The sequence below is a fragment of the Populus alba genome, chromosome 12, assembly GCF_005239225.2.
Source record: "Populus alba chromosome 12, ASM523922v2, whole genome shotgun sequence".
Lineage (NCBI taxonomy): Eukaryota > Viridiplantae > Streptophyta > Magnoliopsida > Malpighiales > Salicaceae > Populus > Populus alba.
This window is the reverse complement of record NC_133295.1, coordinates 9672388-9691050: the sequence shown is the minus strand read 5'-3', so window position 1 is coordinate 9691050 and position 18663 is coordinate 9672388. Positions and strand designations below refer to the sequence as shown.

General features: G+C 30.8%; 2 protein-coding genes across 3 annotated transcripts; one reads left to right on the top strand and one right to left on the bottom strand.

The window, feature by feature from the left end:
* Nucleotides 1-5307: 5307 nt before the first annotated feature.
* On the top strand, nucleotides 5308-8631 carry LOC118044577 (anaphase-promoting complex subunit 8). 2 transcript variants are annotated; one of them, XM_035052938.2, is made up of 4 exons: nucleotides 5308-5534; nucleotides 5677-5983; nucleotides 6831-8081; nucleotides 8200-8631. In XM_035052938.2, the coding sequence occupies exons 1-4, from the start codon at nucleotides 5449-5451 to the stop codon at nucleotides 8284-8286; spliced, it is 1731 nt and encodes a 576-aa protein (XP_034908829.1). In that variant the 5' UTR covers nucleotides 5308-5448; the 3' UTR covers nucleotides 8287-8631. The 2 variants fall into 2 exon arrangements, with proteins under 2 accessions (XP_034908829.1, XP_034908830.1); XM_035052939.2 differs by having other exon boundaries at nucleotides 5378-5534; nucleotides 5682-5983.
* Nucleotides 8632-13852: 5221 nt separating this feature from the next.
* Nucleotides 13853-15197, bottom strand: LOC118044580 (uncharacterized). Its single transcript, XM_035052942.2, has 3 exons — nucleotides 14966-15197; nucleotides 14698-14786; nucleotides 13853-14200 (listed from the first exon to the last, which is right to left on the bottom strand). Exons 1-3 carry the CDS (start codon nucleotides 14993-14995, stop codon nucleotides 14047-14049), a joined length of 273 nt encoding a protein of 90 aa, XP_034908833.1. The 5' UTR covers nucleotides 14996-15197; the 3' UTR covers nucleotides 13853-14046.
* Between the last annotated feature and the right edge of the window lie 3466 nt (nucleotides 15198-18663).

Below are 18663 nucleotides of genomic sequence, written 5' to 3'. Positions count from 1 at the left end.
TAAAAGGGTTAAGTTCTTCCCAAAATTAAAGGATAGATTTAATGGTATGAGATTTTAGGTTTGGACACTTGGAGTATTTATAAAACAAGTCTTCTATTAGGAATAAGAGATTCTCTTATGCTTAAGTTAACACTGAAAAAAAAAAAAAAAAAGAGTTTTAGAGGGTTGTGCCATGTGTGTTTTCAAAGAGCAAAGCTTAAAGACAGAAAATACAATTTTCTAACAAAGAATATGATAATTATAGGAGAAGAAGATCATGCCTTGCCCTAAGCTCAAGGCTGTTTATATAGCCTTGACCTTAGTCTTCAAATAGTCTAAAATTATGGGTGATAAACATATTAATCATCTTATCTAAACATAAAGATATCACATGAATAAATCTTGTATTATGCTCAGACGTCAATCACATGAATAAAAATAATAGATCTTTTTTTAAAAAAATTATGTTAACATTTTTATCCTTAAGATTTGTCAATAAAATATTTTTGATCCTTTTAGTTGATAACTACATGTTTTAATCTAAAATTTTATTTTATGCACATTTCAATCTCTAAATTTGAGGGAAGGGATAAGGTCACCAAAAAACAACAAATGAGAAAAAAAGAAATTGATTGGTCAGATTTTATTGATAAAAATAGCTAAAATTAATGTCAAAGCGTTTATTTTAATGAAAAATGTGATCAAGGTGTTTTTGGGCTTCCATGTTACCAAAAAAGATATATTGGGGTTGAAAAAAGTTTTTTTTTCCTAGTTGATTTCATGTATTTTTACTAATTTTGGGTTTTTTTAGTTGGAGGATTGATTTTTTGAGGTTATAAGGGTGCTCTTTAAAAAAATTTAGGTGAAAATAGATTAAAAATTAGGGTTTTAGATAAAAAAAAAATAAAAATTACCCAACCTAATTTTCTAGCAATCTCTATGATAGTTGAAAATTGAGCATGTAGAAGACATGTCGTCTACACCAATAGACGATGCGTCGTTTGCTTTTATTGTTTTCAAAAAGGTTAGGGTAGTTAACCTTGACAAGGATTAAAAATAAGGGTCATATTTATGCTCACGATTCTTTTACTAAGCCAGGCTCACTAGGCTACCAAGACCCAAACGTTTGAACCCATTTCTTTAACTTTTATCTTTATAATATGTATAGCATGCCCATTCGACCAGATATTCAATTTTAATTAATTAAAATAAAATAATCAAAAGTATTTTTGGGATATTATTTATAATAAAAAAAACTATTTAATTTTTGTTTGACTTTTTAATAGGTTAAAATATCTTTTCTGACACTAGCAAGTTTTCTTTTGGTGCAACTCTTTTTCTTTGGATTTTATTATGTCACTTCCTTAATGTTATTTATTTTTATTATCATTTAATCAAATAAAGAATTGATTTTAAAAAAATAGAGCTATTAAATCGAACTAGGTCCATGGATTGTGATGTAAGATTAAATATCTTTATCTACATCTATCTATTAACTTTTCAGATTATTTTTTTGTTAGCATTCACAACTCTTTTTTGTACCTATCAGTGCATATAATTCTTTATTTATTTAATTAAATATATGCATCAATTTTTATGTCAAAATACACATTAAAAATGCTTGCACATTTATTACATTTAAAAATTTATGATCCATTAGCGGCAAGTATAGGTTAACTAACTAATTATAAACTAATTTCAAACCTCAAAACATATCTCTTTTCTTTTACAACCACAACAAGCTATTATAAAACATTTAAAAGAAAACAACAAGGACATTATAAAAGAAAAATGGAAGAATAATGATGGGTAATGATGGGTTTAGGGTCTTCACCCCTAATTATATGATCACAAAACTCAAGGTAAGACTCGTATTAAAGATTAAATCAAAGCCATAATAGATGATGAAGTTTATTTGAGCACCCAGGGTCCAAATAGATCGCGCATTGTTTTGGGTTCAAGTGTATCATATGGCCCACTATTCTACTAAACTTGAAATCATTAATTTAGGTCCTAAAGAAGGTTGATATCCCAACATGCCCATAACATTCATTATCAAAATGGTTTTGAGGCATTCAAAGAGCACAATAAGACAACACCACTGAACAAAAAAACATGTTAAGATCCTGTGTAAGCCCAACCTAGTATCAGGCGAATACACATTGAAGATAACTAATAATCTTCAAGTGCAATACCCTTGGTCAATCTGGTTTATCCACCATCAACTACAGGTATAGGACGTATAAACATTAAATGAAGGCACACCTCTTAACTATATGTCTACATAGATTGGTCATGTTTCATCTATTTATTAAACTTATCTTGGCATGATAGGTTGACTTGAGAAACCCATAACTTGGGTTGGATTTTAACTTGAACCAAAAAAAGATATTGACTAGCCAAACCCTATTAACCTGGTAGGTTTACCCACTACCCAACCAAATCTAGTCCAAACCTAATAAGGTTAACATCAAGGAGTTTTTATTATAAAGAACAAAACAATATTATTTTTATAAAATGATTGGCTTGACAATCCAATGACCCAAACCTTTTTCTAGGCCAAACCTTAGATCAAGTCTAACAATTATGTTGCATTGTCATCAACAATACATGTCCCACAAAACCCATAATGAAGGCAGATTTTGTAGATGCTTGTTGTTACTTTAGACCTTTATCTCCAAGGAGTCCAAAATTGTAGGTGACAAACACATTGATTATCCTACCCTAGCATGGAGACATCACATAGGTTCAAGGCTATATAAACAACCTCAAGCTTAAGGTATGACATGATCTTCTTCTCTCTTATAATCATCATATTCTTTGTTAGCTAAAACTATTTTCCTTCAGTTTCCTACTTATTTAGGTCATAAACTTGTGCATGGGCTACAAGTGTTTCTAATGTGGCTTGGATTCATTGAAAAATTAGAGTTCGTACTATGCAAAGATTCTAAGTTCAACAAGGACTTGATGTGGCGGCATCTAAAAGGATGCTTCTCTTGGGTTTCTTTTCTTTATTTTATAGGTATTCCTAAAACATCAAGGAGAATAAGAGGACGCAATATAATAAAATTCTAACAATCAAAATAAAGTTTCCTAGTTGAATTCCTATACTAAATGTTTCGGTTAAAACACCACATAGAAGAGCTCAGAGATTTCGACTACATGGAAATATTCTAACATGAAAACTTTGTTTTTATCATCCTATTTTACTTATTTGATGTTGAACAATTATTTTTAATTTGGGTCTGTTCTGACCCATTAGATATTGTAAAGGGGTTTATTTCATTACTAGAATTTTGTTAATTGATTCCTAGTTTGGGCCTATTAACTTGTAACTCAAAAGAGGTATATTAGAGTTATTTGAAGGAGACTATATAATGTTTCTGGAGTTACAAATTTTAGCATCTTGGTGATAATAAATGCGAGTTTTTTTTTTTTTTTATTTGTGGTAAAATATCATTTCTTTGCAGGGACAAAAATCGTACATCCAACTTATCGAAGATTGACTAGCTTCATTATATCATTCGTATTCTTTAGATTGTTAGGTATATGTTTATCTTTGAGTCCAAGTTTATTTCAGTATATTTGGTTCTTAGGTACAGGGTTACATATAGGTCGGAGTTCTATCATACCTAATTTTTTACTTTCAGGATTGTATTTCAATTTTATTGGGGATTGCTTGATCATGTGATTCAGAGGTTCACATTAGTTTTTTTCCTATTAATTTCACCATTTATTCTTAATTGTTTTCTCATATTCTTTTTATTAATCGACTAGGTTGCTTTTAAACCGGCCAAATTAACTGTCATGTCAGGGTAACTTCTACATAATTTAATTTTAAACCTATTGACCAAGCAAGAAGTTTGGTCAGTAAATTTTTTATGTCACTTTTATCATTTTTTTTCTTAATTTTTTTATCGGTTGTTTAGGAGGCCTCTAGACTGACCAAATTGATTAGATCTCATTGAGACAATTTCCACATAGTTTAATTTTAAACTTAGGCTAGATAAGAAGTCAGATTAGAAGGTTTCAAGGGTAATCTGTTGGGCCAGGTTTAATAGAATACCAAATAGTTTTCTACAACCTGAATATTTTTTGTTAAATTTTTAAAAACATTGATTTGACCCGCAACGTAGTGCTCACCTATAAAATATTGTGTGTGTGTGTGTGTGTATGTGCATTTCCATTAATACCTATAGATAAGAAAAAGAAATGCAAAAAAATGGTGGAACTAGTGAATACTAAGAAATGACACGTTGAAAATAAGGAAAATAAAAGATGGTTAACTTTCCAAACTTTTTCCGAATTACTTTCTAAATTTACTCATGTTATTTAAGTTTTAAAAAGTTGGTCAATGGAAAATGATTTATAGTTAAAGAAAAAACCTTAAGCCTTTCCAAAAAATTTTTTATCTTTTTCTCAACTCTAGAAAACACTTTTTGGATCTTAAAAAAAAAAAAAAAGTGAAATGACTAAATTATCTTTAAAATCAAAATTTATTAAACTAGGGTTTATGTGTTTTTTTGTATTTTTATATTTTTTGTAATAATGAAGTTGATTGGGGTATAATTTGGTATTTTGATAAATATAAAATATAATATAAAAATAAAAAGTAGTTGACATGTGCATTGGAAGCGCCAGTGTGTTAAATGTGCCACTGTATTTGAGCGGCAAGTGAGTCCGCTTATAGTGTTTGAAGACGACCTTCCTTGATGTGCTTAGAATCTTCTTGGTAGCCCCTCCCTTCTTCCCTAGATAACGTGTGTGGTGTAATTGATTTTTAATTTGAGGATGACAATCTTTTTTTTTTTTTTTTCTCTCTCCTCCTAGATTTTCATGTTTGACCTTTTAAGTTTTCCAAGCAGCTCTTTAATTTATTTTTCCTTCAAATTTGGTCTTTGTTTTTTTAATTATTATTTATTTTATTTAAAATTATTTATAAAATAATTTTTTTTTCTCAAACTCATTATCCTTCAACTTCTTTATCTGTCATATTTGGTCATTGTTTTTTAGATAATTTTTAAAAAATATTAAATTATTAAAAAGTGATTTTTTAATTTATTTTCCATAATATATCCAAACAATAAAAAATATTTTCAATTTATTTTTTATAATATTTTCAAATAATCTACTTTTCATAAATTTATTTTTTATAAAATTTAATTAAAAAAACTAATTTCCTGGAAAACGGGCCACAAGCATTGATTCTCTAGTTTCAAAATAAAAAAATAAAAAAAAATTAGTCACATAATGGGCTGGGCGGACATGATTGTTGTCTCCTCCAACAACAATATAATGTTTATTACTAGGAGGCCTTGAAAGAACTGACCCAATCATCATCTATGGAGTTGAGTCTCCTTAAAAATAAAATAAAAAATAAAAAAATAAAACCTCCAAAAACCTCTCAATTTGAAACCAACATCAGCGATATGGAAAGTCATTTTTAGTTCAAAAATAGATCAGAGATCGATGAACTCGAAAGAGACTTGCCGGAGCGAGCTTCGCATTGCCCTTCGCCAACTAAGCGATCGCTGCCTTTACTCTGCTTCCAAATGGTAACCTCTACTTTTCTCCTCTCCAAAACCCTAATTATACAAAAACAAAAAGAAAACCCCTTTTCCATTTTGCTTTTATGTTGTTGTTGTTGTTGTTTCCGATTTGGCTTTGTATTTATGTCTGCCCGTGTTTTTATTCTAGGGCAGGGGAGCAGCTGGTAGGAATCGAGCAAGACCCTGCAAAGTTCACTCCTACAAACACCAGATTCCAGCGTGGAAGTTCTAGCATTCGTCGAAGATTCCGAACCAATGACATTACCTCGACGCCTGTTACTGGCATGTCTTATGTGTCCACTCCTGTATTGGAGGAAGATGAGGTCATAGATGGTGACTTCTACCTTCTGGCTAAGTCCTACTTTGACTGTCGAGAGTATAAAAGGGCTGCTCATGTGCTTCGCGATCAAAATGCAAAGAAATCAGTTTTCTTGCGCTGTTATGCTCTTTATCTGGTGCGTTCATATCTCATTTTTTCCTTATTCTTTTTTTGTTGCAATTATGATGAAGACATGATTTTTAGGAACTATGTTCTACTTCATTCTTACGTGTCTATTTCACTTTATCGAATTATTCTATTCCTTAATTGTTATACAGCTAAGTGTTTTGAGAATTTCCTGTGTGATTTTGGTGGAGAGAGTATGATGTGATGTTTTCAGTGACTAATTCGGACTATTTATGTTATTTCTCAACAAAGTACTGAGATTAAGATAAGTGTTGGACTTGGTGGTGAAAAAAGCCCCAGTTGCTGAGGGAAAACAATTTTGACGTGGATTTGTATTCAAGTCCTTGATTTTTGTATCTTACGGGTTTTAGCTGGTTTTTTTCTTTTTGTGAAGTTTTCTTGCTTTGATTTTGAAACAGGATTTTATGTCTGTTTTTTTTTTCTCTCTTTCGATATTCTAATTGTTTAATTTAGAAAATATTAAACAAGTGAACTGATGCAGAAATGTGATGAACTTCTATCATGACCACTGATATTCCACATCAACTCTATTTTAAAAGAAGATGAAAAAGGAAGTCTTCAACATGGATGGCTTTGAATCAAAGTTAACCCTTTTGTCTGTCTCAGAGGTTGCAAGTAGCTGTAAACTCCTCTAAAGATGGAGATTTAGACTTGTATTTAGCTTGAGAGTCCCATCAACAGTGCCTGGAGTTCTTGAAAGAGTTCATGCATGTTTGTTGGGCATTTATCCAGTATTATAATTCACATGATGTCAAACTGTTGTCAAGTATATTTCATCCTATAAAGTTCTATAGAATTTAAGGGTCTGTTTTTCACCTTCATTGTTGGTTTTGAAGGCTGGAGAAAAGAGGAAAGAAGAAGAGATGATAGAACTTGAGGGGCCCCTTGGTAAGAGTGATGCTGTTAACCGTGAGCTGGTTTCTCTGGAGAGGGAGTTGTCAACTCTTCGCAAGAATGGCACAATTGATCCCTTTGGGTTATACTTATATGGTCTTGTGCTTAAAAACAGAGGCAATCAAAATCTTGCTCGGGCAGTCCTTGTGGAGTCTGTGAATAGCTACCCTTGGAACTGGAATGCCTGGACAGAGCTGCAGTCTTTATGTACCACAATTGAGATGCTGAACAGCCTTAACCTAAGCAACCATTGGATGAAGGACTTCTTTCTTGCCAGTGCTTACCAAGAGCTCCGGATGCACAATGAATCCCTTGCCAAATATGAATATCTTCAAGGTACATTCAGTTTTAGTAATTACATACAGGCTCAGATTGCCAAAGCTCAATATTGTTTGAGGGAATTTGATCAAGTCGAGGTAATATTTGAAGAACTTTTGAGAAATGACCCCTATCGAGTGGAAGACATGGATATGTATTCCAATGTCCTCTATGCAAAGGAGTGTTTCTCTGCTCTTAGTTACCTTGCCCACAGGGTATTTATGACTGATAAATACAGGCCTGAATCTTGCTGCATCATTGGAAATTATTACAGTTTAAAGGGCCAGCATGAGAAGTCTGTTATGTATTTTAGGAGGGCACTCAAGCTGGACAAAAAATATTTGTCTGCATGGACACTTATGGGTCATGAGTATGTTGAAATGAAAAACACTCCTGCTGCTGTTGATGCTTATCGACGGGCTGTGGATATCAATCCTTGTGATTATCGAGCTTGGTATGGGTTAGGACAAGCTTATGAGATGATGGGGATGCCCTTCTATGCACTACACTATTTTAAGAAGTCGGTGTTCTTGCAGCCAAGTGATTCTCGATTGTGGATTGCCATGGCCCAGTGCTATGAAACTGATCAGCTTCACTTGCTTGAGGATGCAATCAAGTGTTACAGAAGGGCTGCAAATTGTAATGACAAGGAAGCAATAGCCCTGCATCAGTTAGCAAAACTGCACTGTGAGCTTGGGCGTCCAGAAGAGGCAGCATTTTACTACAAAAAGGACTTGGAGAGGATGGAAGATGAAGAGAGGGAAGGACCAAACATGGTTGAAGCCTTGCTCTTTCTTGCCCAACACTGCAGAACTCATAAGAGATTAGAAGAAGCAGAGGTGTACTGCACCCGTCTTCTGGATTACACTGGCCCGGTACATTTTCTGATACCTTTTCTTTTGTTATCTTCAATTAAGAGATCTTCTAATGTAAAAAAGTACAAACATGTGGATTAAGTAAGTTTCTTTTTGGTCTTTCTGCTCATGGTTGCAGGAGAAGGAAATGGCAAAGAATATGCTTCGTGGAATGAGATCAGAATCTAGTTTTCCTTCAATGGATGTTGAGCATTTTCCTCCCTGATTCTCTACCACTCGACACAGTTATTGAAAGACTCACCAATGTAGCACGTCATCTGTTCCTCAGTTTCCTGCTTATTGGGGTCAACGTATATGGAATTGTTGAAATATATCAAATTATCTCAACTTGGATAACCTTGGAGGTTACTGTCAGACCATTGATGCATTTTCCTCCTTTCACATCGAGAATAGGAGATTTCATTCTGAAAATGGCACTGTGAGATGTTTGTAGTGTTAGTCTTTTGAGGTCCCTTTCGACACTCAACGTTGTACTGTATTTTTTGGCCATGTTGATGCTTCACTGTAAACAAACGTTGCATGAAATTTTCTAGGTCACTGAAATTTTTCAGTCTCGTTCTGTCTGTGGAGAAGAAGATGAATGGCATAACTTCGGGGGAGCTATCGCAAACCAATTTCCTTAGAACATGCTTAGAGCACTTCTTCCTCGTCAATGTTTCCCAAAACTGCAGGGGCACTGCTCTGATTGGTCAACTTGTAAGGGTCAAAAACAAAATAAACATGTTATTTAGCTGAAAAATTAACGCCCAAACTGCTGCATTCGAATTCATTGAACACTATCTTCGAAACATGTATCAACAAAGACAAGAATTTTTTTTTCCAAACCAACCCTCTTAAAATCAAATAAGAAGCTTATTTACGAGTACTAATTATGTTTTTCATGTTTTGCATGGCTGTCAAATTTCAGCAGAATAATTCGCATTTTTGTTTGGTGTAAAATCACGTTTATTGAAATAAAGATATAACTGATCTCATGATATCCTTGTATATTTTGAGTGTTTGTTTCATTATAAATAGCATGTTCAAGTTTTTTTTCTAGTATTTTTGGTTTTTAGATACAATGTTATTCATTGAGTCAAGGTTTCTATCCAAACTTGAATTTCAGTTTTTTTGGATTATTTATCTACTTTATTATGGGTTTTGAGATTTCTATCATTAAAGCTCATATAAGTTGGTATTAAAGTTAAGCTCTGAAAATTAAATTATATCCTCTTTGTTTTTGTTGTTTAAATCTATTTCTTTATATATTTTCTTCTTGTTTTTTTTTTTAATATCTTGTTTTCAGGCCTGATTTGGCTAAAGTTTTATTCTGTTAATTTTGTTTTTTCTTCTTACGTTATTGGTTAGTTTCACATTAAAGGTCCTTTGATAAAAATATATAAAAAAAAAAGGAAGAAGAAAGATAAAAATAAAAGATTGAGTTTTGTCATGAAAATACTAATTCAAAAGATATTAAATTAAACCTTGTTGAAATTGCTTTAAAATTGATATTGGGTTTCTAGGTAGAATAACATCAAGTACTAGATTTAGAGTTATTTGGACTTTGTTTGGGTTGCCTTATAAATTAGATTTTGGATTGTATAAAAGTGTCTAATTTGCTTCATGTTTTCAAATGTATTTTTCTACTTTTGAAATTTCAGCACACTAAAATTATATTTGAGATATGTGGGTATTATTAAAGTTATTTTCATTAGTTTTTCATCTGATTTATTTCATGTATTAAAAAATATCTATATTTCTTATGAATTTATTTGCTATTTATGAAATCATAATCGAAGTTTTGTTTTTTGTTTGTTTTTGTATATTTATTGCTTCAAATGAAAAAAATAAAAGGGTTGTTAAAAAACAAAAAAAACAAAAAAATATATTTAATCAAGATTAAAAGTGTTAGTATATGAGGAAGCCCATCACAATTGAGCAGCATGTGTGGCTTCCTCTAATATCTAAAGACAGCTTTTATTCATGCTGTGGAAATCATCTTGATTGAGGCTCGAGTATGATTAATATTGTTTTTTAAAGTATTTTTTATTTTAAAAATATATTAAAATAATATTTTTTTATTTTTAAAAAATTATTTTTGATATCAGCATATTAAAATGATTTAAAAACACCAAAAAATATTAATTTGAAACAAATAAAAAAATTTAATTTTTTTTAAAAGCATTTTTGAAAAAAAAAACAAATAAAATTTTAAATTTTTTAAAATTATTTCAAAAATACAAAAATAAATAAGAATTTAGATGACGTGTGCTGACGCCTCTGTAATGGCGTGGCTTTAACAGCCATTTTTCTTCCTTTTCTTTTCTTTTATATTTTCTCTTTCCTCCATCGATTCCTGCCTGATCTAAAAAAAGCCATTGTTTCCGTCCACAGTGAATCCTTTATGGCTTTTAGGGTTTACGAGATGCATGCCCACGCGCTGCCGCGGGCTTATAAAATAAATATATTTAATAGTGTTATAATTGTGAACCAGCGCTAGATAAGTAATAGAAACTAAAAATATGATGGAGCTAATATTTCATGACAGGAAAAAAAGTTGTGTTGGTGATCAAAACTTAGAGACTGAACAAAATAATTTGTAGCAATCCATAATGTTTTGGGAGGAAAGATACATTGCTTTCGCCACATGATTTAACTTTTCTGTTAATAAAAGGCAAAAAAAATTACAAAGCTAAATTTTCTACCAACTTAATATTAAAAAAAAACAACAAAGATAATTTTGGAAGGAAAAAAACCTATAAGAAAAAACATTGTAGCAATTGATAATGTTTTATGAGGAAAACTACAGTGCTTTCCCCAATAAAATAAAATAAAAAACCATTTAGATAAATACTGTAGCAATCCTTATTGTTTTGTAAGAAAAACTATAACGCTTTCCCTATATGATTTAACTTTATTGTAATTATAATTCTTAACCAACTTAATATTTTTAAAAAATAAACAAAGATAATTTTGGAAAAATAATTAAAAAATCATATGGGAAAACACTGTAATAATTCACAGTGTTTTAAAGAAAAAAATTATAAAGCTAAATTCTTAATCGGCTCAATATTAAAAAAATATTAAATCAACAAAGATAATTTTAGAAAAAAAAAATATTAAAAGAAAACACAAAAAAAGGAAAAAAAATCATGTTGAAAACACTGTAGCAATTCACGATGTTTTGTAATGAAAGCTATAGTGCTTCCCCACATGATTTAACATTATTTATAATGACTTTTAATAGTAATTTTCAACAATGTTTTGTGAGGAAAGTTACAGTGTTTTCCCCACATGATTAAGCTTTATTACAAAGTTAAATTCTAACCAACTCGATATTAAAAAAAATAAAATCGACAAAGATAATTTAAAAAAAATATTACAAAAAAGAAAAACACAAAAGAAACTGGAAAAAAAACCATGTAAGGAAAAATTGTATTAATCCATAGCGTTTTGTGAGGAAAAACTTATATTTATTTGTAATTGCAATTATTAAACAGCTTAATATTTAAAAAATAAAACTGACAAAGAAAATTTTAGAAAAGAAAAAAAACATAACAAAACAGAAAAAAACCACATGAGAAAAAACACTGTAGCAATCCACAGTAATTTGCAAGGAAAGTTACAGTGCTTTCCTCACATATTGTAACTGTAATTTTTAACCAGCTCAATATTAAAAAAATAAAATAAAAAAGATAATTTTGGAGAAAACAAAAACAAAAACAAAGAAAACCATGTAGAGAAACACTGTAGCAATTAACAATATTTTAAAGAAAAAAAATTACAAAACTAAATTATTAATCAGCTCAATATAAAAAAATTTAACAAATATAATTTTAAAAAAATACAAAAATAAAATAGAAAAACTAATTGAAAAAACACCGTAGCAATCCACAATATTTTAAAGGAAAAAAATTACAAAGCAGAATTTTTAACCAGTTCAATATTTAAAAAGTAAAATCAATAAAGAAAACATTTTAAAAGAAAATTAAATGGAAAAAAAGAAAAAAAAAAAAAAAAGCAAAGTTGGAAAAAAAAAAAGGAAAGAAATTTCGAAAAAAAAAAGAGAAAAAAAAACGAAAAAAAAAAAGAGGGAAAGTTGAAAAAAAAATGAAAAAATGCAAAAAAAAAAAAAGAAAAAAAAAGAGAAAGCACTGTGGATTACTATTGTAATCCACAGTGATTTAGGTGTGGGGGAACAGTGATTCCCCCACACCATTTAGATATTGTTAATATATATATATATATTTTCTCTCTCGAATTTGAACATTTGTGTGTTTCAAAAGCAATTAAAACTTTCTTCTTGATGAGCTACCATCGCAGCGTTTTTGGATCAAAACTAATTTATATGCTCGAATTATAATGCGGGGATCAAAACTTTTTTGAATATAAAAAATATTTACATTTTAATAAATTTTTTGATATTATTATAAAACCTGAAAATATACCTGATTTGATTTTTTTTCCCATCAAAATAATTTTTTTTATTAATATATTTGTTATTTATCTTAGCAAACACAAGGTATATAACTAGAACCATTGTTTCTATTAAAAAAAAACATGTTATGATTGTTAAAGCAAATTACCAACAAATATCAAAATAATATGTTTATATTTTATGTATTATTAAAAGCAAGTTAACAAGTGAATATGTTTTCAAGTATATATATATATATATATATATATATATATATATATATATATATATATATAAAGGTCAAACCAAGCGTATGGGCTTAGTAACTTGCCGAGTGCGTGTGGACCTGGACACTTGGCCTTGCTTTAATTTTGTTTTTTTATTAACTACCTCCTAATTTTTTTTAAAAAATAAAATAAAACAAATGACGCATATTTTGTTATGGAAAAAAATACGTGGTCTGTTTACATGGTTTAAGATAACCAGAGTGGACAGAAATTGGATAGAAAAGTGATTTTGATTTTTTGACCAATCAATTTATTTTTCACACTTGAGAAACACCGCACAAGCCTCATTAAACCCATTTGTTCTTTAAAATAGAAAAATATTGGTTGAAAACCAAAAAACCTAGCCAAGACCAGAAATTTTCAAACCCCAGTCTATTTTTTCCTGCAAAATGAGGACCAAAAACCACCAACCACAACATATTTCTTGTTGAATGTAAATTTTTTGACACCAAACTTGTCTCTTTAATTATCGGAATCAATGCAACCAAAAACTCTCTACTGCTATTTTTCAGCAAGTCATTTTCTATTATTCATGAACTAAAAAATAACAAAAATAAACTTTAGAATCAAAATGAAAATTACAAGAATTTAGGATTAGATATACATCTTTGTGTCTTACCTTTCAGGCTTTTATCTTTAATTTTATAGATCTACTACAATTTCAAGAGTAATTTCATCCAATTAAGCTAGATAGAGATTGAATTAAACTTTTATAACAGTTTACCGATTATTGAAAGTTTCAATCGTGAAGCAAGCATAGGGTAGATTAAAAAGCAACGGGAATCCTATCTATTTCCGGTGCTATCAAAGGGCATAGGGGGATTCGGTTGTTTTCTCCGTTACCTTGCCGGGTGGCACAGCTATTCATAGCAGCATCGGACTGACCGCCTCCAGTACATTACACAAATCATAGGATTTTCTCAGCTCAGCTGGGGGATTCCAAAATAAATTAATAAAAGGCCTAGGGTTGCAATGCCCTTCACACTGAATGAATCAGATTTTATGGCATTTGGAAGATAAATTCGTTGAAGATATATATATAAGTTAACTTCCATTAACATCAATTCACCAAAGGGTACTTCAACTCATTTTCCAAAGATGCCACAGTCCAATTCTTTTCAGGTTTAATCAGGCTTATTACAGCAAATCCATCCAGAGGTTGTTTTAGGGTCAAAGACATACATTCAATAGGTTCAAAACACAACATGAACTTCTATCACAAACAGCGACACTGATACGCTTGACTTTACTGTGTACCCAACTACAACATAGAACACATTATTCAGTTCAGTTTTGGGTCTGTGAAGAAGTTGTTGATGGATGGCATGATTTCAGGAGACCTGTTGCGCACAAGTTTCCTTAGACCATGCTCAGAATACTTTTCTCCCTCTGAAAAGTTGTCCAAAACTCCAGCAGCTCTGTTCTGCTTCGTTACCCTGTTTTAAAATATGAATAAACAATCAGATTATTTGATTGATATATTTCCTTAAAAATTAAGGAAAAACATAAATGAAAAATCTTTTTTCCCCCCCTAGATTTGATTCCTCCATGGCTACGTTCTCATGTGTCATCATTAAAGCTGGTAGCCACTACACAGAAAGGGTGGCTGCTCCACACTCAAGTGGAAGGAATTAAAATGAAGGATTATATTTTTCTTTTAATTTAGGTCAATATATAATAAACACAAACCTAAAACATTCCAAGACAATAGATTAGAATACAACTCTGTTAGGGTTATGTAGAGGCAGTTGAAGCAGACATATAGTAAAACAAAACAGCAACAAAATCAAATAACAGCTGAAGGCATCAATACAATATCTAATATAATCTAATCTACAGAAAAAAGGAGCTAGCAAATACACAAGGAAATGCACACCATTCATCACACACACACACACACACACAGATAGATAGAGTGGAGGAGGAGGAGTACCTGACTTCAGGGTTGAAGCAGATGTTACGGGCCAACTGAAATCCACAGATCCCAACAGCTACCCCAACAGCAGCGAACAGAGGATACACCTGCATGCATCACAAATACACCAATCAATATGAAAAACACAAGAGGATGAGGAGGCACTGTAGCTACAAGAAGCAAAACAAAGTCAACAAGGCACGGAAATGATTAGATCTAGCCTAACTACAATACGAAAAGACTAAGATCTGAATCAAATAATTAGCTCTTGGCAGCAGGAACGTACCTCAGGCCTCAGCCATCGACTCCCACCCATTCGAACAGAACAACACAAGTGAAGCGAGCGAGAGAGAGAGAGACGGCTTTTTCCGATGAGAAAGAGGGCAAGAAAAATACACTTCCTATCAGATTCCCAACAACAACAAGGTGTTTGGTGGTGGTGGTGGTATTTATCTTTCCTCTCTCTCTAGGGCTACTCCTAATTTGTTTCCTTTTTGTTTTTTTTATTCGCAAGTAGGGCGCTTCCTTCCTCCCTGATTGGTTCGTTTTGTTTGCCACTCTTTCTTCTTCTTTTTTAATGTTTTACGGGCAATATTGTCCATTCGGCTAATGACACGTCTCTTTACCTGCCTTGACAATAGCTATCTTGTCCTTTTCTTATTTTATCACCTGACGACACTCTACTTAAAAAATAAAAAAATAGACACAAAATATTCTCTCGTTTTTTTCCTTTTTTCCAACTGAACTACAGATTTTCACGCCCACTGTAAAATTGACTACAACTGGACACCAGATTCTTACCGAAATATTGAAAAAGGCACATCCACTTGCTTTTTTTTTTTTTCTTTTTTTTTTTGCAGTTATAGAGTTACGATGATGATAGTTTTTAAACCGAGGGGTTTAATTAGGACAAATCCTATCCTAAGTCATAGATTAGATAAGTTAATTATAATTAATTTAAATCAATTTATTTTTTGTTTTATAAAAAAATAAAAATAACATTATTTTGTATTTAAAAAAAAAAATTATAAGATTTTACTATATTTTAACTAAATATTTACAAGACTTATCAGGTTGGAAATCAAACAATGTTTTTGATAGGGTTAATTATCCTTTCATTTTTATTAAAACTTAGTTTGGCCTTAGCTCCAAGTTACGAGTCAACCCACCGGGTCGAGTTATGTTTTAAGAAGTGACAATAATAATAAGGGAAAACCACATTTAGCTTAGCATCATGTAGTTTGATTTATTTTTTACTTGCCTACTATATTTTGAAAAAATTATAACAAAAACTAAATGATGTTGGAAAATCAATGTGGATTAAGAGAGTTTTTATTATGGATTGCAATAGTAGTTTTATTTTCAATTTCTTATCTTTTCACGAGTAGATAAGCTTTTCTTTGGCTTTCTTTCACAAGGGTATTCAGGTTTTTTTAATTTCCAAGTACAATAATAACACTTTTAGATTTAGAAAAGACAAAAAAAAAAAAAAAGGCTTTGCCTTTAGGGGTATTTTTTTTATTTTTACATGGATATTTTGAATAATTAAGAGGACCATGGGGCTGTTTTAGTATTCTTACATTGTATTTGTTATTTTTAATTGAAAAGTTGTAGGCACGTGTTTCTCACGCTTCAGCGAGTGGACGGTGCCAGCGCCATTAAGAAGGCGTGTGTGACACTTCTCAATGGTCAAATCTGGTCGTCTAACTAGATGTGCAATTGTATCCTCTTCCACATGGTGTGGTGTGTGTAGACAGATAATAATTGGATTGCCATCGATGATTGATTATTTGTGTTTTTTTTCTTTTCTATCTCCTGGTAACTAAAGTATATAATTATCCTATTTGTTTGTTATTTGTCAACTCAAGCATGTTTGTCATACTCAAGTGTCTTGGATCTAGCATGACTATCAGACCCATGATGCTCGGGTCTAGCATGGTTGCAAGACCTCAGCATCTCGGGTCCAACATAATTGCCCATGCACCTCGGGTTTGGCATGGTTGCCATCCCCATGTCGCTTGGGTCTAGACCCACGTGCCCAGGTTTGGAAACCATGCCAGACCCAAGCATTTAGGTCAAAAAATTTAAAATTTTTCAAAAGTACAATTGGACTGCAAAAACAAACATTGCCTCATTTAAGTAGAATTTTTCATTTATATACAGTAGAAATTAACTACAAACTCTTTTTTGTGTGTACAATATATTTTATAAATTTGTTATATTTGAAGAGGAAAGAATAGAAAAAAAAAAATATTGAGTTCTAAGTAATTTATTTCAAATCTTCAAAAATAAACTTTTCTTTTTTGTATGCATTGCGAATGAAAATACTAATTTTATGTTTCCATCCAAGTGTTGGATAATTTTTTAAAGGGTTCATGTTTTCTTTAAATTTGAGATGTTGTTGCATGATCTAATTGTCAAAGTTTGTTACAATGATAGTTTATTCTACATTATAACTATTAGTATATATGAAAATTTGAAATATATAATCATAAGAGAAAACTTTTGAATTGATACATTATGTTGTAGGAAAAGAAAATAATGTATATGTAAAAGACTTGTTGTCTTTTTTACTATCTTAATTTGTGTGTTTTTGTAGATGATTTCTTTACTAAAATTAGAGATAAAAAAAAAATGAATTTTAAGGATGCATGCGGTTAAAGTTCAAAAATAAAAGAAAGAAATATAAAAAAGATAAAAATATATTTGATTAGAAAGACAAAGATAAAAATACATAATAAACATGTTTTTAGAACAATTATAAAGGAATGTTTATATTAAATTCCTCTCTCTTCAACAATCACCCTCTCTCTTTCCTTTCCCTAAACATGTAATAATCATGTCTCCTTTTCTTTTTACTTCTCTCGCTTTCAATTTTTACTTTTTGTGATACTTGTTTGGTTTGAACTAATCAACAGACTCCATGGCTTCTTAAACCAAAAGATTTATAGTTTAACAGTACGCGTTTGCCAAAGCCCCATGGTTTTTTTTTTAGTTTGATAAGAGAATATGTAAGAAATTAGAGGTTTTGGATTTCTTTTTAAAGAAGTAGAATTCCCCATGGTTTCTGTTTTAGTCTTCTAAGATTGTGCACAAGATAAAGTGAATTACTCCTCCTGCCTGGGTTTTATAACTGGCTTTTGTCATTTGTTGAAGAATCTGGTCATGTGGGTCTTGAGATTTAGACATCTTGTTCTTTGGTGTGTTTGTAGTTAAAAAACATGAAGAAAGTCTTATTCTTGGATGGATAGCTAGGATTGAATGAAATTAGAGACTTTGCGAAGGCTGACATGCTGCGATGAATAGATGGTGCGAGGAGAGAATAATAAGGAAAAAGTATCATGATCATCATCATTTAGTTAGGTGAATTTTTTTTTCATTGTTTTTATTCTTTAGATAAAAATAAAAATTATTCAAATAAAAAATATGTTTTTTATATATTGAGACGATGACATATTAGGTTGACCTGAGTTAAGCTATTAAATTTTTGATCCAGATCATGAAACCATGATAACCATATAAAAAAAATAAAAAAAATTATGAAATCTAATTTTTAATCAACCCAATTTCAAAAAGAAAAATTAAAAAATGACAAAAAACTACCAGAGTTAATCCATGTAACCTACTAAACCTGCAACTCGGGTTCATGAGCTTTGAATAACTCTATAAAAAAATTAAAAAAATCATGATGTATAATTTTCAATCAACTCAATATTGAATGATGAAATAAAAAAAAAATATCAATTAAAAAATAGATTAAAAAAACAACTCAAGTCATCCCGAGCTAACCCATTCAACTTATGACTTGGATAACATGATAAATTTATATAAAAAAAAAACAAATAAAAAATTATGAAGCACTATTTCCAATAAATTCAATGTTGAAAGTTGAAATCGAAAAAAAACCCTAAATTCATGAGACCATGATAACTCTAAAAGCAAATTAAAAAACAAATATGAAGTCCAATTCCCAAACAACTTGAT